Consider the following 25,672-nt stretch of genomic DNA (forward strand, 5'->3'; position numbering starts at 1 on the left):
CTGTGGTGCAGCTGGTACTTTTCCCTTGAGGAAAACCATATTTCATCTCCAAGGGTTCTTAAGGCTACGACTCATCTTAATCATGACCAATTGTTAGAAAAGACACAAGCCCTAGACAAGAGTTTTTTCCCCTCCTTAAAATAGAAACCAAATTTGCTGTCTTGAATCCCTTTCCCCACTAATTAGTTCGGTCCCTGGAATTCTCATCACAGACGTTTCCTAACATACATGCTGAGACAATCTACACCTTTATCTGGTCCTTTCCCTACCCTTTAACTAACGCTCTTCCTCGGCCCTCACAACTCAAGGCCTTTATAAACATTTTCTGAGGTAAAAATACAAGTTCAAGGAATCTTCTATCTTTCTTAAAAAGATATTACTTTATAAATGTCCTAGAATCTGCTTTTGTTACCGTAGACTGAGACTGAGCGGGGACCAAGTGATCAGGACCCATTTCACCTCTGTCCCTGACTCCCGTCAGCAAGTCCCCGCCCGGGCACAGCACCTCTCAGGGGTTTAGTTTCTTCTGCTGGAAAATAAAGAAATTTGTCTAAGATCCCTTCCACTCTCCAAAAGATAAACATCTATTTTTAAATATCAAAGCCTAAAAGATTTTAACAAAAGAAAGATGGTAAACAACGAGTGGGGACATCTAAATTATTCATTAAAAAACAAAAACATTTCAGCTATTAAGTTTTCAAGGCACAAATAAAGTGCAAATTCTAACTAATATCTCCATTAATTGGAGACACGTTAGTAATTTTTATTTTGGAAAAGCAAACGGAAGTATTCAACATTATTAGTAATAAATTACAACCACTTAAAAATCTATATCAAATTAGTGGTATAGCATATGTGGGGATAACAGTAAGCACTTTTATTCAGCAAATTATCTCCCATTCCATGATTGGACATTTCAGAGCAATCTTTTCCTACCTTACCCCTGGCTAGATAAAGTTTTAATTAATCAGAATTGGGACTGTAACTCTAATTGGGTCAACACGGTCCTGTCGTGCCATGGCAGTGATGTAAGGATCTTTCTTTCAAGGGGGGGTTTAAAGGATAGAAGTTTTATGTTTTCCCAAAAGCTTTCTGAAAGGACAATTTGGGTGCAGCTATAGGTTGACATTTAACATCTGAACTGAATTCCCTAAATCACCATCGGAATATCTCAGGAATTTAGTAACACATACAGAATTATTAACAATATTCTTCATTATTGTCAAAGGTGGTATTAATCACAAAAAAATTTATGTTTTACCAACTGCTGAGATATTACTCAGTGTTCTTGGCTTTGGATAGTAACTTGCGAGTTTGAGATGAAAGTCACTGCATTCTGCTTCAATTCCCCAGACCACATTATAGTCCCAATACCAAAAGGAAATTATGACACTGGGGAACTTTTCTATTTACCTCCACTCCATAGAAGAGCTGTTTTTCTCTGAAATAATTGATGTTTTCTAAAATCTGTTAATCACTGCAAAATCGAAGCCAAGTTCTAGACTTACCTCCCAAATTGATAGTACTCAAAAGAGATGAGTAATAAATGCTTCTGTGTTTTGAGTAACGTACATCAAAATAACATAAAACAACACTTTACGCATTTAATAGAAGCCAATGTTATAGAAATTATTCAAATCAGGAGGGGAATATGAAACTCTTTTGAATTAAATATTTGCAAGTCTGGCTGAAAATCAAATTTCTGCTATTCTCATTTTAGTCTTCCTTTTTCTATAATTCTCATACATTCATACTTGTAATGTAAGAGCTCTTCTTAAAAATAAATATTTGCGGGCTGGTCTGGCGGCACAGCAGTTAAGTTCGAATGTTCCGCTTTGGTGGCCCAGGGTTTGCTGGTTTGGATCCCAGGTGCGGACATGGTACCACTTGTTAAGTCATGCTGTGGCAGGCGCCCCACATAAAAAAATAGGGGAAGATGGGCACGGATGTTAGCTCAGGGCCAGTCTTCCTCAGGGGGGAAAAAAAAAGAGGAAGATTGGCAGCAGATGTTAGCTCAGTGCTAATCTTCCTCAAATAAACAAACAAATAAATAAATAAATACTAAAAGATGCTAATTCATTGGAGTTGCAGTAGAGGTTCCCCAAGAAAATTCCTAACATCTACAATGTTTGTTTTCTTCATAAAATAAATTCTAATATATTGAATAAGTTAAATAATTCATCTTTACTGAGTATGAACTTAATAAATACCTCATCTTTGAATAAATTCCAAACTAAGTCTATGATCAACTCTTGAGTTTTCATGCAAATAGGGAAGCAGTGTTAGAAATAATCCTATACTTATTTATTCTCATTTAGGGACTTAATGTATACTATGTGTATTTATTTTTGGCAGGTTTACTGTTCTATATTTGTCTTAAAATAATATTAAACCTGATGTAATTTTTCTTAGCAGAAACTGAATGATGATAATGATGATAAGAGACTAGGAAAGGCAGAGGGTTATTCAAAGTCTGCTCGCTGACAGGAGGGAACCAAACTGGAACTTAAAACCTGGCTGAGGAGAATTTGCAGAAGGAATGATTCACATACGGATTATTGAGTGTGGGGTTAGCAACTTCTGAGAGCAGACATTGTGGCTGAATCTGAAGTAGGAATTGTAGCTTTGCTCCTGGACTTTGCAATAAGATTTTTTGGAAGTGAAATTGGATAGGAGAATGAACAAGATGGTCAAAAGAATTAAGACTGAAACTTTAACAGACTAATATCTATAATATTTATTTAGCACCTATTATACGTGAGCTACTCTCTTATTTAATCCTTACCATCAATGACAACAGTAGGTACTATTATTTTCCTTCTTTTATAGACGAAGAACCTAAAGTTTACAGAGGTTAAGCCACTGTCAAAGGTCAAGTAGAAAGTGGCAGAGATATATGAGAATCTGTCTGGCACCAAAGTCCATGTATTAATTAGTGCAACACGATGCCTCTCTCACTATAACAGAGGTTCTTAACCTGGTGTCCAAAATCTGGATGTCCATGGGGAGTCTGATACTACACCCAGTTTCATATCTACGTGGATTCTTTTTCCAGTAAAACAACTGCAGCTTTATCACGGACTCAAAGGGATGAATAACCAAAGAAAGTTAAGAAATGATGGACTAGAGTGATGAACAAAACCAATAGAGTAATTTTTTAATACATGAAGATAAATGTAAAAATAAGGATTTATGCATAAACCTAGAAGTACGTAGTAGTGATGTTCTGGAAAGAGAGCAGCAAAAAGATTTGTAGCTTTAAACACAGCAAGTTTGAAATGTATCAACAGTGTGACAAAGTTCCTGGGAGAGTTAGAGCAGCTGGGGGCTGCAGGAAGACAGAGGAGACGGAAGGCAGCTCTCATCGGGGTCTGGGCTACTCAGCTCACATTGTGCTCACTGTGTTCTCGGCACCACACTCCAGAGCAATACTAAAAAACGGATTCAGGTCTATTCAGATGAAGGTGATAAGAATGGTCATAGGCTCAGAAATGCTATCATGGGAGGAAAAATTGAATGACCTGGGAATAATGGCTTGGAGAAGGAAATATGAAACAGAAGAAGACTGTTACATTGATCAAGTAGAGTTAGTCAGAACCAAAGGTTAGGAGGAGGCAGAATGCAAGTAGGTTTACAATTAGATTAACTGTATAGAATAGGGAGTTAGTGACCCCATGATCATTGCAAGTGTTGAAGCAAAGGCTGTCAGTAGTAACCAAACTTGGGTTTAAGGGAAACTTTAAAAAGAATCATCATAGGAAAGGCCCAAGAATCTGTATGCTAACAAATGCCCCTCTAAAATCCTGATGAAAAACTGTGTTTGTACTGGCTGCTAGAAGACCATGGACCAGAATAACTGTGAAAGTTATTACCGCATTGGGAAAGAAGTCTCAAGAGAGAATCTTCACGTTCTCTTTAATTTCTAAGTACTGAGAGAGCAAACCATACCACAGAGCAATATTACACTCTCTTCTATAGAACTCAAACTCTCTCAGGCAAACAGTATTATCACAATGCATGTTAGGAGAAGCCTTAACATAACATGATTTCTAGAATAACGATAAATTTCTAAGGTGTCTTTTAGAGACGTAAGTATTTTTAAGTGCTTTAGGAATGTTAACCTTTGAAGATCTTTTGATTCACAAGATACAATGAGAAGAGCACCTATGTTATCAGTTCTCAATAAAGGCGGGAAGCTAGGAATAAGAGGAATTTCAGAGGCCAATGGAGCAATGTGGGAGTGTTGCTGGTCTCCCACAACCCCTGGCCTGACATATTCAGGGAGGCTGAGCAAATGTTGTTATCTATGTCAACTCTTGTTGGGCAAGTGTGAGAGCTCTGTAAATACACAATAACACACACAACACTCTCCCCACCCTTCCCCATTTGACATACTAAAGAAAATGCAAGTGCTTACTGTCATTTCTGAGGAAATTATTAAGCAGTTGGAAAAGAGGAAAACTATCCCAGGAGTCTTGTGGTTGAGCCTCTAGTGCAGTATCCATATCCACTGTGAATAAAGCCCAAAATTTCTCTGCATGCTCTGCCAATAAATCAGGCCACCAGGCAAAGGCCTACAAAAGGAAGAAGAAATAATGTAAACATATATTACTTGTCAAAAACATACACTAATATGGTGCCCCTTGAAAACATGTCAGTAAAAGTGAAATTGTAGTAGAATGTTGCAGAGCATGATACCAAATGTTTTAATATTTCTATTAACAGAAAAAAGAAATATTGGAAATAAATACACCAAAACATTCACAGTAGTCATGTTTAAATTATTAGATACAAGGAAATTTTTTTGGTTTTACAAATTTTTCAAATTTCTAAAATTGAAATTCTAAATTAAACATGGTTTTTTTTAAATAAAGCAATGAATGTCATTTTACATTTTAATTCTATTTTAGATTTGATATTTTATTCAACGATGTCAAATTTGCTTATTATTAAAATGCGTATCTATAAAATTTCTTCTCACATTTAAAAAATACTACCTTTTACTTGTAGTATTTTTTTTTAATGAATCTAAGTTCTAAAGCTAAAACACACTTTCATTGAGAGTGATTTCCTGATCCTCCAATGTAAATTAAGTTCTCGTAGACATCTCTCTGATGCATGTTATTTTTATTTCACAGGTCTTAGCATCGCATATGGGACTACATATATGAATGGTTTTTTTTTTAATAAATAATTTTTTTTAAGTCTTTTTTGCTTTTTTTTTAAGATTTTGTTTTTTTTCCTTTTTCTCCCCAAAGGCCCCCAGTACATAGTTGTATATTCTTCATTGTGGGTCCTTCTAGTTGTGGCATGTGGGATGCTGCCTCAGCATGGTTTGATGAGCAGTGCTATATCTGCGGCCAGAATTCGAACCAATGAAACACTGGGCCGCCTGCAGCGGAGTGCGTGAACTTAACCACTCGGCCACAGGGCCAGCCCCCATATATGAATGTTTTAATGTCTGCCTCTTAAATTAGACTATAAACACTAGAAAGACAAGTCTGTGTCTGTTCTGTTTATTACTTTATATTCAGATAGGCATTTTCTAATGTCTTTTAGGTAACGGAAAGAATCACTTTAAAAAATCTCTGTTAAGGTGGGTGAAAATAATATTTGCTTTCTAGAAAGTTCTTGAAAATAATGTGGCCTGACTATAAACCACAGCACCAAGCCTGTAAGCTCATGGATCCCAGAAGCAGGCTACAAGCCCATGGACCCTAGCAGCAGCCCCACCTGCTCATGGTCCCTGCCAGCCCGCCCACCCATAGATCCCAGCAACCAGTCCACCCAGACTCTCTGGCTTGGCTGACTGTTGAATGATTTTCACAGTGGAAGCTAGTCTGCGAAGACTGGAAGAGGTGATTGCTTCTCCAAATGCACAGACGCCAATGCAAGGCTACAAGGATCATAAGAATCAAAGAAATATACCACCAACAAAAGAACAAAACAAAGCCCCAGTAACCAACTCCAAAGAAATGAAGATCTACAAACTGCCTGAAAGAGTTCAAAAATCATCTGAAAGAAGCTCAGTGAGCTATAAGAGAATAAGACAAATAAATGAAATCAAGAAAACAATATATGAAAAAAAATGAGAAGTTCAACAAAGAGACAAACAATAAAAAAGAACCAAACAAATATTCTGGAGCTGAAAAATACAATGACTAAAAAAAATTCAATAGAGAACTTCAATTGTAGATTTGATCAAGCAGAGGAAAGAATCAGTGAACTTGAAGACAAGTTATTTGAAGTTACCCAGTCAGAGGAACAAAAAGAAAAATGACTGAAAAAGAGTGAAGAAAGCCAATCGAATTTACAGAAGATCTTCAAGCAAACCAATGATATGTATTATGGGAGTCCCAGAAAGAGAAGAGAAAAACAAAGGGGCAGAAAGATTATTTAAAGAAATAGTGGCTGAAAATTTCCCAAATCTGGAGAGGGAAATGGACATCTAGACTAACGAAGCCCAAAGGACACCAAATGGATTGACCCAAGAGGTCCATACTAAGATACAGTATAATTAAATTGTCAGAAGTCAAAGAAAGAATTTGAAAGCAACAAGAGAAAATTGAATCATCGTATACAAGGGAACCCCCTCCTCTCCTAAGACCAATAGCAGGTTTCTCAGCAGAAATCTCGGAGGCTTAGAGAGAGTGGTAAGATACATACAAAATGCTAAAGAAAAAACTGTCGACCAAGAATACTATACTCAGCAAAACTCCTTTAAAAATGAAGAAGAGAAAGACTTTCCCAAACAAAAACTGAGCAAGTTCATCACAACTAGACCTACCTTACAAAAAGTGCTAAAAGGAATTCAAATTGAAACAAAAGGATGCTAAAGAGCAACACAAATCTATATGAAAGTATAAAAGTCACTGGTAAACATAAATATATAGATAAATGCTAATGTTATACTGTAATGGTGGTTCATAAATCACTTTTAACCCTAGTATAAAATCTAAAAGAGAAAAGTATTAAAAATAACTATTACTACAAAAATTTGTTAATGGATACACAGTATAGACAAAGTAAATCCTCACATCAATAACATAGTGTGTATGTGTGGGAAGTAAAAGTATAAGGTTTTTGTATATGACTGAATTTAAGTTATCAGTTTAAAATAGACTGTTACAAGCTCTGGAGTCCAGTTGAGAGGTAAGTCTTTACTTATCAACAATTACTTTAAATGTAAATGGATTAAACCCCCCAATCAAAAGACAAAGACTGCTGAAGGGATAAAACAACAAGATTCAAGTATATGCTGCTTATGAGAGACTCTAGATTTAAGGATACACATAGGCTGAAAGTGAAGGAATGGAAAAAGATATTCCATGCAAATGGTAACCCAAAGAGAGCAAGATGGCTATATTTACATCAAATAAAATAGACTTTAAGTAAGTTAAAAACTGTCTCAAGAGACAAAGAAGGTCATTATATAACGAAGAAAGGGTCAATCACCAGGAAGCTAGAACAATTATAAATATATATGCACCCAACATCACAGCATCTAAATATGCAAAGCAAACACTGACAGATCTGAAAGGAGAAATGGATAGCAATGCAATTACAATAGGAAACTTAATACTGCACTTTCAATAATGAACATATCACCCAGACAGAAAATAGCAGACTTGAACAACACTATAGACCAAATGGACCTAATAGACATAAACAGAACATTCCCCTATCGGCAGCAGACTACACATTCTTCTCAAGCACACACACAACATTCTCCAGGATAGATCACATGGCTAAGTGAAAAAAAAAAGTGAACAAATTTAAGAAGATGGAAATCATCCCAAGTACCTTTTCCAACAGCAATGGAATGAAATTAGAAATCAATAACAAAAGGAAAACAGAAAAATTCAGATACATGTAGATTCAACAAGACAGTCTTCAGCAACCACTGAGTCAAAGAAGAAATCAAAAAGGAAACAGAAAATATCTTTAGACAAACAAAAACAAAAACACAACATACCAAAACTTATGGTACAGAGTAAGAGCAATACTAAAAAGGAAGTTTACAGCAATAAACCCCTATATAAAGAAGACAGACATCAAATAAACAACCTAATGTTACACCTCAAGGATCTAGAGAAACAAGAACAAACTAAGTCTGAAGTTTGGAGAAGAAAGTAAGTAATAAAGATTAGAACATAAATAAGTGAAATAGAGAATGGAAAAATAATAGAAAAGATCAATAAACCTAAAGTTGGTTTTTTGAAAAGATAAACAATATCAACAAACCTTAGTTAGACTAACAAAGAAAAAAGAGAAGACTCAAGTAAATAAAATCATAAATGGAAGAGGAAAAATTACAACTGACATCAAAGGAACAAAAAAAGATGATGAGACTATTATGAACAACTATACATTAACAAATTGAACAACTTAGAAGAAATGGATAAATTCCTGGAAACATACAACCTATCATGACTAAATCAAGAAGAAACAGAAAACTTGAACAGACCAAAAACAAATAAAGAATTTGAATCAGTCATCAAAAACCTCCCAAAAAGAACAGCCCGCAGGACTAGACAACACAAATTCTTCCAATCCATGAACACCAGACGTCTTTCCACTATTTGTGACTGCTTTACCTTCTTTCATCAGTGTTTTATATTTTTCAGTGTACAAATCTTTAACCTCCTTGGTTAAATACATTTCTAAAAACTTTATTTTTTCTGATGCCATTGTAAATGAGATTGTTTCTTAATTTCTTTTTTGGATAGTTTGCTGTTGGTGTACAGAAATGCCACTGATTTTTGTTACGTTGATTTTACATCCTGCAATTTTGCTGAATTTGTTCATTAGTTGCAACAGCGTTTTTTACAGAGTTTTTATGGTTTCCCCACACAAAAGCACATCATCTGCAGAGATAATTTTACTTCCACATCTCCAGTGTGGGTGCCTTTTGTTTCCTTCTCTTGCCTGATTGCTCTGGAATGGATTTCCAGCACTACGTTGACAAAAGTGGCGAGAGTGGACATCCTTGCTATATTCTGGGAATATACTGCTACATTAGAGGGAAAATTTTCAGTTTTTCACCACTGAGTTATGATGTTAACTGTGGGCTTTTCACATAAGGTCTTTACTGTGTTCAGGTTAAGTACCTTCTATACCTAATTTGTTGAGAATTTTTATCATGCAAAGTGTTTAATTTTGTTAAATGCTTTTTCTGCATCTACTGAGATGATCACGTAATTTTTATCCTTCTTTCTGCTAATGTAGAGTATTACAATGATCTATTTGTGTATGTTGAACCATTTTTGTAACCAAGTGAGATTTATGAGCCTTTTAATATGCTGTGGAAATCGATGTGCTAATATTTTGTTGAGGATTTTCACATCCATGTTCATCAAGGATATTGGCTTGCAGTTTTCTTCTCTTGTAGTGTCTTTGTCTGGCTTTGATATCAAGGTGATGCTGTCCTCATAAAATGAGTTTGGAAGCATTCCCTCTTCTATTTTTTTTGAAAGAGTTCAAGAAGGATTGTTCCTAGGCTTTTCTTGTTGAGAGATTGTTGATTACTCATTCAAATTACTTACTTTTTGGTCGTTCATTCAAGTTTTTTTTTTTTTTTGATTCAGTCTTGATAGGTTGGATGTTTCTAGGAATTTATCCATTGTTAAAATGTCCATACTACCCAAAACAATCTATAGATTCAATACAATTGTTATTAAAATTCCACCGGCATTTTTCATAGAAATAGAAAAAACAATCCTAAAGTTCATATGGAACCACAAAAGGCCCCAGATAGCCAGAACAATCTTAAGAAAGAACAACAAAGCTGGAGACATCACATTTTTTTACTTCAAAATATATTACTAAGCTATGGTAATCAGAACAATATAGTGCTGGCATAAAAACACACGCACAGACCAATGAAACAGAATAGAGAGTTCAGAAATAAACCCATGCATATATGGTCGACTAATCTTTGACAAGGCTGCCAAGAATACATGATAAGGAAAGGAGAGTCTCTTCAATAAATGGTGCTGGGAAAACTGGATATTCACATGTAAAACAATGAAACTAGACCCTTATCTTACATCATACACAAAATTCAACACAAAATGGATTAAAGACTTAAATGTAAGACTTGAAACTGTGAAACTCCTGGAATAAAACATATGGAAAAATCTTCTTGACATTGGCTTCAGCAATGATTTCTTGGATATGACACAAAAGCTCTGATGAAAAAAGCACAAATAGATAAATATGACTACATCAAACTAAAAAGCTTCTGTACAGCAAAGGAAACCATCAACAAAGTGCAAAGGTAACCTATGGAATGGGAGAAAATATTTGCAAAAAATATATCTGATAAATAGTTAATATCCAAAATATATAAAGAACTCCTACAACTCAGTAGCAGAAAACCCCAAATAACTTGATTAAAAGATAGATAAAGAACTTGAATAGACATTTCTCCAAAGAAGACTTACAAATAGCCAACAGGTATATGAAAAGGTCCTCAACATCAATAATCATAATGTGATTTTCAAATGCAAATCAAAACCACAGTGAATTACCACCTCACACCTGTTAGGATGGCTATTATAAAAGAAACCAAAGATAAGTTTTCTTGAGAATGTCGACAAAAGAGAACTCTTGTACACTATTGGTGGGAACGTAAGTTGGTACAGATGCCACGGAAAACAGCATGGATGTTCCTCAAAAAATTAAAAAATGGGGCCAGGCCTGGTGGGCCAGTGCTTAAGTTCAGCACGCTCCACTTGAGAGGTCAGGGTTCGGTTCCTGGGCATGGACCTACACTGCTCTGTTGGTGGCCATGCTGTGCTGGTGACCCACTAACTAAAAAATAGAGGAAAACTGGCATGGATGTTAGCTCAGGGTGAATTTTCCTCAGGAAATAAAAAATTTAAAAACAGAGGTATCATATGATGCATCAACCCTACCTCTAAGTATAAGTCTGAAGAAACTGTAATCAGAATCTCAAAGAGATATCTGCACTGCCACGTTCAATACAGCATTATTCACACCAGTAGCTAAGATCAGACATGGAAGCAACCTAAATGTCCATCGATGGAGGAATGGATAAAGAAAATATGATATTTATATATAATGGGATATTTTTCAGCCTTAAGAAAGAAGGAAATCATGCCATTTGCAACAACGTGGTTAAGTGAAATAAGTCAGACATAGAAGAACAAATACTACATCATCTCACTTATGTGAGGAATCTAAAGCAGTTAAATTCACAGCAGTAGAGAGTAGAATGGTGTTTTTCAGAGAATAGAATGACTGGTGGGAGTGTGAAACAGGGAAGGATTAGTGAAAGGGCACCACATTTTGGTTACACAAGATGAATAAGTCCTACACATCTGCTGTATAGCATAGTGCTTATAGTGAACGATACTGTATTGTATACTCAACATTTTGCTTAGAGGGTACATTTGAGTTAAGTGCTCTTATCACACTCACACAAAAATAATGTAGACTTCTCTGGGTATAGTATCTCAGTTTTGTTTTAATTTGCATTTCTCAAATTATGAATGAGTTTGAACATTTTGTCATACGTTTAAGGGCTCTTTTTTTTTTTTTTAATGATTGGCACCTGAGCTAACAACTGTTGCCAATCTTTTTTTTTTTTCTTTTCTGCTTTATCTTCCCAATCCCCCCCATACATAGTTGTATATCTTAGTTGCAGGTCCTTCTAGTTGTGGGATGTGGGACGCTGCCTCAACGTGGCCTGACGAGCAGTGCCATGTCCGCGCCCAGGATCCGAACCCTGGGGCGCCGCAGTGGAGCGCACGAACTTAACCACTCAGCCACGGAGCCAGAAGGGCTCTCTTTATACTATTTTTAGTGAACTGTTTTTCAGGTCTTTTCCCCCTTTTTTAAATTTAGCTTTTGGTAGTGTTATGACTTTTTAACCAAACAACTATAAAACATTCACACTTCTGTGATACAGATATTTTTGTTATTCTTCCAATTAAAATTAATCATTTAAGAGGATTCATCATAGTATAGCCAGAGAAGTCCACATTTACGTTCAAGAACTTTCTAAGAACATGCGAGATTTATGGTTGCAAAACTTCATTTAATTTCTTCAAATGTAAATTAGATTCAAACCACTAAGGTCAAACCACGAAACAGAATGAACTATAAAATATTAGCACATCAAGCATTCTCTTAAAAACTTATATCAAAGAATAACGTTCAATATATTAGTAAAAAATATTACCATGTAACTAACTAGCAGATGGTAAATAGAAGGAAATGTTGACTAAAGGAAGAGGGTGCAGTATAAATAACTTTAGAGTTAGGGACATTTTAATGCCCGGCTCAATGTTTGTAACTTCAACTTTGCTGTTACAACGATATCAACGTGAAAAGCTGTTGGAAATGGTATATTCTACGTAAAGTGAGCTGTTGCTCTTTGAAAATGTTATCTTTGAATAGTTTTTGTTTAAATAGCTACCAGATTGCGTATATGACAAATAATATAAAGGTAAAAGATAAAATAGCATGCAGTTTCATTCCATATATCGTGTTCCTGTCTTTTAGAGCTGTGGTGGTGACACACAGAAGAACCGAGACCCCTCACTCTGAGAACAGAAATCCTGGTAAAAATGCAGTGCTGCAAAGAGAGACATTTTCAAAGCCTCACTGCCAGTTCACAACAAAAACCTTTGCAAAAGGTTAAAATTAAGAAAATAACAGTCATGTTAGGTCAGAAATGTCTCAAGACTTTGAGAAAAATTTCCAAAGCTCTTTTTAAAGTTTACTTGGAGGACAGAACCATGATGAGGAATGGAATATAATTTTCTTTTAAAAAAAACAGCTTGGGGTTGGCAAGACTTTACCATCAACTCAAAATTTTCCATTATGTTTTACAGAAGTATGTATTTATATCTCAAATTGTATTCCTTGATAATATTGGTGGATGTAAGCCAATCTGTGATGAACGCTTATTGTTCTAATGATGGTCAGAGAAAGCTTTAAGCAGTCACTGTCTTTGAAAATGAAAAGCAGTGAGGGTCGCAGGCTTAGAACACAGGTTCAGTTCTACCACCCGTCCTCTCCTCTTTTTTGCCATCCGGCTGGGTGGCCAGCCATTCCACCCTCTGTTGGTAGTGGGAACAGAGGCTGTATAACTTCCTTCCTAGAGTATTCTGGGGGATACTTCCTTCCTAAAGTACTTCCTGGGGATGGCTGAGGCTCCACAGCATGCAGGTCTTGACCAAGGAAGAGAAAACCCCTCCCAGAAATGCATCCATGTATAGGGCACCACTCAAAAGTCAGGATCATCTGGGTTAAAGTTATCTTGGCTCTACTGCTAATAGAAGGCAATGCTTAATTTGATTAAGAAATACAAAACAAAACTGGACTGTAATCCTATAGCCATACCATTTCTATCAAAGTTCTAACAAGAAATAAATCTGGTACATTGAAAACAACGTATGTGGCAGGCTGACAATACTTTGAAAGCTGTGTTTGTTTACTGAATGTAGTCAAAAACAGTGGCAGGTAAGAATGAACCCTGAAACTGGAAGCAGAGAACTGAGTTTTTGAACTTGGTGAGACTAGAGTGATCATGGAAAAATCAGTTCCCTGGGTGGATTTCCATTTGCTCATCTGCAAATTGGCAATAACAATCAATACTTGCCCTAGCCTCCTCCAAGGTTGTTTTGAAAATTCAATGAATATGAAAATCTCTTGCTGTACAAAAGTAAAAAACTATTATTCATTACCAGTCATTACAAAAACGAGTTGAAATTCACACAGATCTTTTAATGTGAGTTTAGATGTTTTAAAAATAATAATGTCCAACATGGACTGAATAGTTTCTATGTGCCAAGTACTGTTCTAAAGGCTCTTTATACGTTATCTAATCCCTTTCAAGTAAATGGTATAATTATCCTTATTTTATATGTTAGCAAACTCAGAGATTAAGTAACTTGCCCAAAGTCATACAGTTGGTAGGTAACAAAGCAAGGATTTGAATCCAGGCTAGCTGGGGTGTAGAGACCAAGCTCTTGCACATATAACATCTTCTTAATTAACTATATATTTCACATTATCTGTCCAGCTATCTATCTGTTGGTTGGTCGGTCTGTTTATCTATCAATCATATTTTGCAGATCACTGCAGACTAGTGCTACTGTCCTCTGATTTTTTTCTTGCCAGAGGATTTATTATGATCTGATTTGCTTATATCTTTTCTAATTTCTTGAGGTCTGAGGCTTTTAATTACTTTTACTCTCAAAATATAGTAAAAATTTATAATTTACAAAAAAACAGGAGGATGGCTAAATGAGTAAAAAGAGTGAATCTGATTTTGGAAGGTATTATGTGTTTATTTTTTCCCCACGAAAAGATCAGTTTGTAATCCTGTATTTTGTGGATGATCCTGAAAGCTCTGGAGACAGTCTAGTGTCTAGGGTAACCTCCCACCCCCAACATACACAGAGCAGTGTGATGCTGAGGGGCAATATTCTAGAAATTTTTAAGCTCTTTTAGAGCCAGCAGAATGGACTAGAACCTTCAGGGTGACACCTAAACTACTGTCAAGCTAATCATGAGTTTTTTGCTGCTCTTGATTCACCAAAATTCTCTCTCTAATTGAGCTTGTACATGAATATAAATACATAAATAACCAAACGAGATGATGAGATGAAAATACTTCAAAAAATGTCAGGGTAAAGTACTACTTTATTATATATTTAAAAATTAGTAATTAGCAAGCATTTTTGGTAGGGTATTTATGCCCATGCAATTTCATTTGAGAGTCACTACTGCAAACAGAATTCTGCCTTTATAACATAGCCTTACAAAAAACACTTCCTGGTCATCTTCTAAAATGAGACATTTCTTGGACCAGAGGCTAGTCTAACCCTCTATCTAGTTCCACTCTAAAAAAAATGTTGGTTTACCTCCCTGGCTATCCAGATATAAATACTGTCATTAAGATTAATTCAACTGTTGAGATTATTGTAATTTAGATAGTAGTTGGTGGTAACCACATCTTGTTCATGACAGTTTTTTGCATAACCACACTTTAAGATGTTCCTTAGATGGCATGCTGGTGGAGAGGATTAAGAACACAAATACAGTCGTGTCATTTAACTATGGCAATACATTCTGAGAAATGCATTATTAGGAGATTCTGTCGTTGTGTGAACATCAGAGAGCGTACCTACACAAACCTAGATGGGATAGGCTACCACCTCCTAGGCTCTATGATACTAATCTTATAGGACCACCGTTGTATATGCGGTCTGTCACTGACTGAAATGTTACGTGGCGTGTGACTGTAAGCAAAAACAAACAGAGAAAAAAAAGCCCTCAAATCCTCTTTCTCTTTTGGCTAGAATCCATTCAGAAGCATAATCTGGTTCAGACACTGATGTCCGTGTGAGTGAGCACATGCACAAATATGTGTGTCCGTGCGAAACTCCTCTCCCTGTCCTGGCTCTGCTGCTCGAGCAGCCCGGGACACAGCCAGCTGAGTGCAGGACCTATCAACCACTTGCAGTCAACTGAGGGTTAAGTTGCAAATACTAAATTACTGCTAGACATCCTTCTTGCCTATGGTGTCACCGATAGGATGGACAACATTGTATTTATAATATGGTAGGGACTTTAAATCAAGATTCTGCTGCACTAATAAGCAACAAAGTAACAACTTGAGCTGTGCCCAGGTTGCTCATGTTTCTTCCCTCCACCCCTCTACTGATATTCTCAGTGCTCCCTCCCTTTAGGCAGAGTCCTAGGATATGCCAGAGTGCAAGGAAAGGACGAGAAAGATAGAAAGGAATGGGAGGCCTCCAGGCTTGCACTGTAATCACCCCCTCTGTGTTTACATCCATGCTATGATGCCGAGTGTCAAACCCGGCAGCAGAACCAGGGCACGATGACCCTTCTGGCCACTCGATTTAAGATTTAAACTGAGAAATAACAATGTGGTTCGCTAGCAAGTACTGGAGTCTAGAGTCTTGCCTGAATCTTCACTCAGTCACTAATCAGCTGTGCACCTCTGGCAAGTTGCTCACCCTTTCTGGGTCTGTTTTCCTACCAGTAAAATGGTGTGTGTGGGGCAGGTGTGCTGGTGAGGGCATAAGGCTTTCCCATCAGCACCTGGGACTTTCCGGCTTTGTCAAATTGAGTGGCCCTGGAAAGACAGCTGTCAGAACAGTTTGCCTACATTTCTGGTCAGCTGCGGTCTCCTCAAGGGAATGTGGAGACAGCCTTAAAGATTTTCTGGAAAGGAGCTTAAACTATCTTTCTAAAGAGAAAACACAGAAATTCAGAAGAAAAGTCCGAGAGGAGAGATGGAGGGGCCTTCAGAGAGCAGGGAGGACTGTCTTATAAGTAAGTTATTGTCAAAGATCTGAAGGACACGAAACCTGCCTAACTGAGAAACTGCTGAAGGATAGAAACAAGCTCTCAGCCCTGAAAAGTAAAGCACCACTGCGGTGAGAAGCAGAATGGAAACGAAAGGAGCTGACAGACCAGCCACTTGACGGTCTCTCTGAGGCAGACACATTAACCTCCACTGAGGGAGCTGAGCTAGGTGCACTTTCACGGAGAAAAACAACTCTAGCTTGAACATCCAGCAAAATAAAGATCAGTGTAGAGAGCAGCCCACCCATTCAACTCTGGAAATGACTTTGGAATCAGACCACTTCACTCCCCAAAAGTGTTCAGAGAAAAAGGTGGATCTTCTGGTTAAAAAAAGAAAAAGGCAAAAAAAAAACCCAGAAAAAGATAAAACCAGAAGCAAAATATCAAAATTCTCTCAGCTGGCTTTTACTTAGAAGGCAGCAGTAATTATGCATACAATTATTAATAAGACACACGCACCGAAATAGTACCATGAAGATTAGCCCATTCAAAGAAATACTATCTTTAATCCTAAGGAGAGGAACTAAGTTGGCTTTAAAACTAATATCAGAGTGGGTTCTATCTTATCTTCACATAAAAGAGTTATTCCATTCCACTAGAAAAATAGTGGGAACAATTTTACTTACCTCTCTTCCCTGAGGAATTCCAAGAATTTGGAAGCATTGTGGAATGGAGAAATGCCATAGTGTTACAAAGCATTTTAAAAAGAGGTCATTATAACAGTTCTATATATTGGTATATGGTAGTGATAGTTATGAATTTTGATGATCTCTGTTCAATAAAGTCAATTGCATTTTTGTGGATTAGAAAATAAGTAATATTTACATTTTAATTGTGCTTGGATACATTATGCTTTAACAAGCTTGAGTGATTGCATGGAACATATAACATTAATTACATTTAAAAGACAGGAGAGTTATTATTTCCCTTATTAGTGCAGGAAAATCAAATGTTATTTTTGTGAAATGTATGGGAATATTAGATGTACCTGTTTAGGTGAAATATAGTGTAACTGGATATCCCATGAGAAATTTTTTTAAATTTAAAAAGGTCTAATACTCTGATAATGCCTTTTAACAAAAGACAAAGACAACACATCCATATATTTTATCCTATAATCATTTCCATTGTAACATAGCGGTGGTACTAGCCTACAAAAGATCCTCCTGGGAATTCATTTCAAATTATTGAAGCAGCTGTTTCTTCAGTTTAAAATAAAATATCTATAACAAGTTCACACATGACAGATGCAAGGTAAAAACTAGATTCCACAGTGTGAGCTAAAAGCAGATGTTTTGAATGATCATATTCATAACCACATAAAATAAATCTTAGCTACCTAGAGTAAGGTTTTGCTTAAAATGTACTTCCTGTAGTTCTTTATATTTCTTGAGAACTAGGCTTCATTAAATATAAGTATTCTATAAATTCTTATGTATCTGGCCCTTTTATTCTTGCTCATTTCATGTGCTTCCTCAAGAATAAACGCACTAATGGGCACTGAAATTTATTACGTTTATTTAATTCCACATATTTTCCCCACTTAATTCAAAGTCAGAAACTCTTTTTTAAAAAAATAAACTTACGACTATATGAAAGAGTGACACTTTTAAGTCTTAAAATAAGCAGTTTGCCTGGTGAAATACTACTCCATATCTTTAGCGAATGTTAATGAATAATTAGAACTTCTAAAAACCGTAAACAATGCAGGTGTAGAGAAAATTTAATTTAAAGCAAAGCCTGATGGTAGAAGTAAAAGACTGGAGTCATCAGCTCTACGGTTATGCACGTCTTCTACTCCATTTTATCTTACGGTTTAGCACTACTTTTCCTTTTGTACATTGATTAACTTACATTTCTAAACTAAGACACTCCTGGCATATGGGGATAAGCAAGTGATTTGACATCAGAAGATGTGGTTTGGGTTCCAGCTCTGCTTCCTACTAGTTGCACACCTTTGGCAGATCCCACGAGCTGGCCCATGTTCCTCAGAGCATCACTGTTGTCAGGAGTAGATATCAAATTATATACATATATAAATTCCTTTGTAACATATAGGAGCTGTATTTCTAGGAAATGTACTTATGTTCTCAGTTTTCTGCAGCTAAATGGCCAGATGTGTATCAAAGCCTATGGGGCAGGCAGCCTCTTTAGTGTTGTTCCCACTATGGCAAAGCATTCTGTGTATGCACATGACAGTTAAAACAAGTCACCTCCGCATGATGCTCTTCATTCTGCTGTAAGACTTCTATGCAGAGCTCTGCTAGATGAAGAACCTCTTCCAGCTTTCTAGCAGGAGTTGCCTGGTTCATGGTTTCTATAGCAAAAAAACAAGTCATAATAATGTTACCTTGAAAATAAAAAGCCAGACAGTCTAAGATGTAATGATGAGACCAGGGTGTGGAATTAGAATGAGAAAGCATATTTTTTGAGAAATAAGAGATGCAAGAAATATAAATGAATACATTCATAAATTAAAAAAAAAAGCAGTTCACCAGATTGCAGAAAATATTTCACCCGCAAAGCAATCACAGGGAACTGCAAGTGCTTTGCTATTTAATATATAAGAGCTAACAGGTGCATCAGAACATTAGCTGCTCAACTTCTGCAACAAACAAGTTAGAATTCCCCTCAAGGTCAGAAACACAAAGAGAGCAGATACCAGTCTTTTCCCCTCTCTCTGATTGTATTTGCAATACAATACCATTCTCACCAGATGAGTCATTCCTGGCATTAACAAAACCCATGCTTTTTTGGTGCTGTTTAAATGCCCAGCCTGAAATGTCTATAGTTTATGATGATCTTAAATTCAAGAAGTACAAAGTCACCTAAAACAACTCTGACAGCTTGCAGTTAACTGAGTTCCTCCGCTCCTGTCCCGCCTGCCATGGTCCCACCCCCTCCGCTCCGCCAGATGGGGGAGAGGGGCAGGGAAGAGTTCTTTAAAGCTGTAGGTTCTTTCAGCATTAAGGCCAACCTGTATAAAAATCCCAGGCCACAACGAGATAAAGAGCAGCTACCTGAAATTCAGCCACGGAGAAGGCAAGGTAGTTGATTTCAGAGATACAACAAACTGGCAGAAATGAGAGGTGCCCTGTGTAAGGAAACTGTTCCAAATTGAATGCGAAGAATGTCCAGTTAGGACACTAAAGACACATGTTGTCTCAGACTCACGGACTCTTTCTCTACCCTAGTAAAGAGGTTATAAAGAAGGGAAATACAATTTTCAGAAAAAGAGCTTTTCCTGTGGAACCTAAAGAGTCTTTTTTTTTTTTCAGCAATAGATCTTTTCCCTCAACTTCTCATTAAAACTCCAGCCTTAAATTTAGAGACTCTTTCATTTGCTCTTAACTTGTCCCCAAGGGATGTAACAGTAATGCAGTGAAACACTGCTTATGGTTGGTGCTTGTTCGTTAAATAGCTATTATATGCTTACTATAGGTCACAGTGGGGGGTTCCCATCCCTCCCCCCACCCCCAACCCGGGTACACATCCTACTAAATTTCCCTGAAGCATGGAAAGCCACTGCTCCTCTGTGACAAGGATCAAAGAATACTATAATTCTTCAGGAAAATCAGCCTGCCAAACACCACATAGCTGAATGTGCCTACAATGTTCTTAGCTGTGGGAAGTAGGAAGAAGTGTAACACATGTCCCTGATCTTAAACAACTCAGAATCCACAAATCACTACTGAAAGGATCCTTAGACATCAACTATCCAGTTTTCCATTTGTTTCATGGACACAACATCCTCAAAGAAGTGTGGAGTCAAGGAGGCTCATGACTTTGCACGAAAATCTACTCCACTTGAGGGCAGCTCTAGGTATCACAGTTGAGTGAGGAAGACAAGACACTTAAGAAAAGTTTGGAAACAATATAAAGCAAACATAGCAGTAACCCAGGAGATGTGAGGAGACAGATTCTGGAAGCAGGTGGGTTTAGGGGAAGAATCAGCAGAAAGGTAAGCAGGACCTGGGTAAGAAGAGGAGAGATTTCAAGAAAAGAGGGATTGTATGACAGAGAAGTGGTGAATTTCAGAGGTGATGATGACAAGGATGGTTACAAATGTTGTCATTTACTGATAGCCAATTATGTGTCAAGCACAACACCATATTTCCCATGTGTTATTATACTAATTTCTCCTAGCAGCTCTAAGTCATTGATTTTTCATTCATCTAATTCATAGATAAGGAAACAAACTCAGAGAGATGAAATGGTGAAGGGGAGACCTGAACTTAATGTGGTCTCTTACCACCTCTGCCTTGTATTTGCCTGGATTCAGTACAAACGTGCTGGGGAAAGATGGGTGACGAGCCTCAGGTCAGATTGTGGCAGGTTCTAAGTAAGACAATAAGTAGACTGGATGACTATATTCTCTAGATAACTCGGATCAAATGTTTCTTAGCAGGGCTTCAGAATAAATTAATTTTAGAAAAATATATTTGGCGGTTGTGTAGAACAAGGAAGGAGTGGTAAGGTTGTGCAACATGGAACTTGAGGGTCACGTCTAATACTATGGAGAACTATGGGAAAATGGTAGTAGGAACAGAAAAGACAAGGAAGATGTAGGGACACTCTGAAGAATGAATCTACAAGTCCTTGTGAGTGAGTAGAAATTACAGGCCACAGAGAAGAATGGCTCTGAGGTTTAGAGACTGTCTGGCTCAGAGAATGATGATGGTTGACGAAGCTAAGAAATGTGTCAATGGGCCATTCCATATCTTTTAGGTCTCATTACCACATAAGTATAACCCAAAGGTAATTATTCTAAATTAAAAAGATTATGATGCATTGCAAAATTTGCAGACACACTAAGTTAGCCATCTGGATCCTCTGTCTGGCAAACTCCTAGTCATCACTCAAGAGCCAACTTTAACGCTACCTTCAATGTGGAACCTTCTCAGAGTTCTGGAGCTGAATGAGTTGCTCCTCTTTCTCAGTTCACCTATTACAGGCTCATGAGCCTGTTACTGGTCTGTGCCCTGACCAAAGCCGCAAACTGGGTCTCATTATCTTGAGCTCTCATTATCCTGATAGGCTTTGGATGACGGCAGGTATTTACTGAGAATGCAGTAGTAAAATTTTTTTAGGAAAAAACATGTTAAAAATTCAATCAATACCCAAATTATTTTATTGAACCTTGTGTAGGACTGCAAATAGCTCTTCTGTCACTAATACACCCAAAGTGGATGAACCACCAAGTCCACAGACAGAATGTGGCTATATTCTGAGAACACTGCTCAAATAACTGATTAATGCTGTGTTCTTAAATTATTAAAGAGTTTTTGGAAAATAGTTCTCAAAATAATTTTTAACTCTCAAGAGCATAAACTTATCTTCTTAATTTCTCCATTTTTATATTGAGAGTGTTGAATTAAGTTGAGGATTCTAAACCCAGGGGGCTAGGAATAGGTTTTAGGGGGTCCTTGAATCCCTTAAAATTATCTGCTAATTTTTGTGTATAGAGGCATTTTTGGGGAGAGAAGGATAACTTTCATCAGATTCTCAAAGTGGTCCATAAGCGAAACAAATGCTAAGAATCACTGAGCCATATAATCTCCAAGATTCCCTCTAGCTAAGAGATTCTATGGGTTCTCCAGATGGTGGGCTTTATCTATGTTGGATTATATTACTTCAATGTATTTATACACGTTTATATTGTGTTCTTCATAAGGAAAGGGAAAGGTAGCAAAATTTAATCATTTTTATCATAGAAGAGGAACTCATTTTTCCTACATACTTTAGTACACTATTTACTGAATCTTCATAACCATTCTGCAAGTTAGGGAATCATGACCCGCTTTTCCAGATTAGGAAAGGGTGTCTTGGAGAGGCTGAAGAAGGTGCCCATGGTCCTACAGACACTGGCTGAGAGGGGATTAAAATCTTACTTCTGGTGTCATCCGAATAATGAGACAATGATTTGAGTACTTTTTCATTTTCAATTCTCTGAATAACACAAACACACACTCAAAACAGAAACTTGTGAAATAGCTGAAAGTCTGAGGAGTCAATAAAGTCATCATATCCTTAGCCACAAGTATGCAATAATGGAAAAGAATCACAGAAACAACCTACATGGGAATATGTCAAAGCTAGCTTTTACATTTGACACCATCCGAAGCAAAAACTCTGAGAGTACGCTGTGTCCTACTGAAACTTGAAGTCTAAAACATTTTATTCTTCCTAGATTAAATTTACTGAGAGAATTGAAACTTTGTACTTGAACATAATGGCCACTCTAATGCTTTAAATAAATAGCATTTTTATCAAGTACACTACCTACGCCATCTCTGGCTGTCACCCATTCGACTACAGACAAGAAGTTAAATGCATTCTATAGTCAGAACTCTATTAGATAACAAAGTTATCAACAGCTCCATTAACAATCTGAACACTGTGAATATTTGAAAATTCCTCCCTAAAATGTTCACATTCACTTTCACTTTTTGATACATTTCTACAGCATTGTAAATGTCTCTACATTCTTCAAGCTTCACGTCAAGTTGCTGATTGTTGTAATACATTTCAAATAGTGACATTTACAACAAATATGCCAAAAGTAGCAAAGTTTTTTTTTTTTTTTTTAAAGTTTTTTTTCCTTTTTCTCCCCAAAGCCCCCCGGTACATAGTTGTATATTCTTTGTTGTGGGTCCTTGTAGTTGTGGCATGTGGGACGCTGCCTCAGCGTGGTTTGATGAGCAGTGTCATGTCCGCGCCCAGGATTCGAACCAACGAAACACTGGGCCGCCTGCAGCGGAGCGCGCGAACTTAACCGCTCGGCCACGGGGCCAGCCCCAGTAGCAAAGTTTTTTGATGACTTTCAATGCATTGCTCTTGGCTATGATTTCTCTTCATTTTGAAACATTTTTACTTTTCTATGATAATTCCTTGAAGCAATTCCTTTTAATTATACATCTATACATTTAGGCAGAGATCTCACTGGGGAAAAGGTAGGGAGGTGCGAAAATGTAAGATGATGGCTTGACTGTTTTGCTTTAGTTTTGCTTCCCTGATTCAGAGAGGGTGCATATTCCCAGCACATTCATAGTTGCTTCCTTTCCTGCCATTTCCTGTCAAAGTCCCTGGTGGTGGATACACAGTGATACTCATAGTGAAGGTTGTGAGGGGACAAGGGGAGAAGACCACTAAGATCATTTCAGTTCCTTTCCCTTGATATAAGATAAATAGAAATTTGTAATGTATTTGACCTTAACTTTTGACAGACTGATTGTATCTGTACTTGTAGCTAAACAAAAAATCGAATTCAAGATGGTGTTGGGTTGGACCATGGAAATAATTCCATCACTATACTGCTTTGTCTTCTCCGTCTTGCACCTAGGTCATAATAACCAGCTCGAGTGCATCAAACAATAATTCCTGAATATGCACTCGGATTTCCCGCTTGGTTCTTCAACATCCCGATTTTGTGGTCCTGAATTTGATCCAACAGACACTTATTGCATGGAAGGCACTGTACTAATGACTGAGGGGATACAAGGATGAACATGATAACATTTCTGCCTTCAAAGAATTTATGTATCTCTCTCCCTAACCAGACTATAAAGTAGAGGATAGCTATATACCATCCATTTTTGGTCACTATGAGGAAATTATGTAATAAAGCTCTGATAGAGAATTACATGCACTAGTATGCAAGAACAGGGTTATAAACTTGCAAGAAATATGATCAAAGATATGTCAATAAGAAGGCTTTAAATTGCTCACACATATGGAAGTCTTTAGAAAGAAAGTATTCTTCTAGTGAGTGTTGTGAGTTCAGAAACTTTAGACCAGAGAAAGTCAGCAGAAGCTCTAGCTTTTACTCTCTCTTCTGTTGCCTTCCCTCTCCCTAAAGAACACAAATCAGATGGAAGAGGATAAAGCCCTGATGTTCAGGAGATAACTGAGGTGAGAAACTCTAAGACTTAAGAAGGGACTATAGGGATAACTGCAGGTTGTGGGAAAAAAGATGAGGAAAGAGGGGCAGGAAACAGGAAAATGACCACTATCTAGGGGAAGGAGTTAAAGGAAAGGCCACAGTCTGGGAGGAGGAGGGAGAGCAGCAACATGAAAGCACTCACCTGGACACTCTGGAGGCCCAATCAGTGAGGCGCTGCCTTACGAGGTTTAACAGCACAAGGAAGTTGAGTCAAGGGTACAACATCTGATTTCTTCTATCTGGAACCCCAAAGTTCATCCAACGGCAAGGACTGTCACCATTCTCTCTGTGGACTGCTGGTTGGCAAAACTTATCTACCCTGACTAGCTGAGAATGATGGAATGAATCCATCCGTTTCCTTGTGCTCCCCGCTTCACCAAAGTAGACAGTGATTGCTCCCTCTCTCTCCTCCCCCTACAGAAATATAAGGCAACACCACACTACTCATTGCGCTGCGTACTGCTATGAGCACACAGGTGATTTGTACAATGAGAGAGGTTGCAAAAGGTTTCATCTGACCTACCTCCTCCATGTTAGATGCCTTCTTTCATTCATAAACTCCTTTAGGCCAATCTAGCTGGCTCAAGGAATTTCTACTGGCTTCCTAGAATGTTCTAATCTGGACAGTCTTGTCTGGTGTCAATGTTTTCCCTCTTTGCATGATCCAGATTGATGATTTAGGTGGAAAGACTAAGGTTTACTGAGATTTTATGACGAATCCATCAGCTCTAGACACAGCAACCTGTGGTAAGTGACACAGTGCCAGAGCCTAGGACAATCTGGTTCCTGGGAGTCCTAATCCCAGCCAGATCGCAATACTCACAGGCCTTCTCACCCCAAGAGGAAGGGAGGATGGGAGAGCAAATACTTTCTCTCCCATTAAACAAAACAACCCCTCATCTTCCAAACCTGCCTGTCACGTTTTTGTTTTTGTTTTTTTTAAGAGTTTGACTAGGTTAGATGATTCTGGGGGAACTCTTTCTACTTAGTCCCCTAAAGGGAATGGTATAAAACTTGCTGGCTAAGAAGACCATCTCAGAATCTAACAGAGAGGTGGTTTCTAAAACTGAACCCCATTTCCCAACTCTTTAGGGTCAACCTGACCTATATTTGCCCTGACATCAATCTCAAGACCTGGCACTGTCAACTAATGCAAGAGAATGACGCACCATTGACTCTTTCCTAGTTCATCTGACTGCAACCTAAATGCTATTATGGCTCTGAGCACTGGAATGTATATTGCTGTAATCAATGAGTGGAGTATCTTCAGCATAGATCTGTGGTTCTCAACTTCAGCATGCCTAGAATCTCCTGCAGAACTTGTTAAAACACAGATTGCTTGGCATCACTCCCAGAGTT

General features: G+C 37.4%; 1 protein-coding gene across 19 annotated transcripts in view; it reads right to left on the reverse strand.

The window, feature by feature from the left end:
- The window catches only part of CADPS2 (calcium dependent secretion activator 2), a 496,160-nt gene that overhangs the window by 68,985 nt on the left and 401,503 nt on the right, over positions 1-25,672 (reverse strand). For all 19 annotated transcript variants that reach the window (XM_070616447.1, XM_008514417.2, XM_070616451.1 and 16 more), the window contains 2 exons: positions 18,585-18,688; positions 4,418-4,574 (listed from right to left, as the gene is read on the reverse strand). In XM_070616447.1, the coding sequence (XP_070472548.1) occupies positions 4,418-4,574; positions 18,585-18,688 (261 nt within the window). The remainder of the gene's footprint in view (positions 1-4,417; positions 4,575-18,584; positions 18,689-25,672) is intronic.

This window comes from Equus przewalskii, chromosome 4 (assembly GCF_037783145.1).
Source record: "Equus przewalskii isolate Varuska chromosome 4, EquPr2, whole genome shotgun sequence".
Lineage (NCBI taxonomy): Eukaryota > Metazoa > Chordata > Mammalia > Perissodactyla > Equidae > Equus > Equus przewalskii.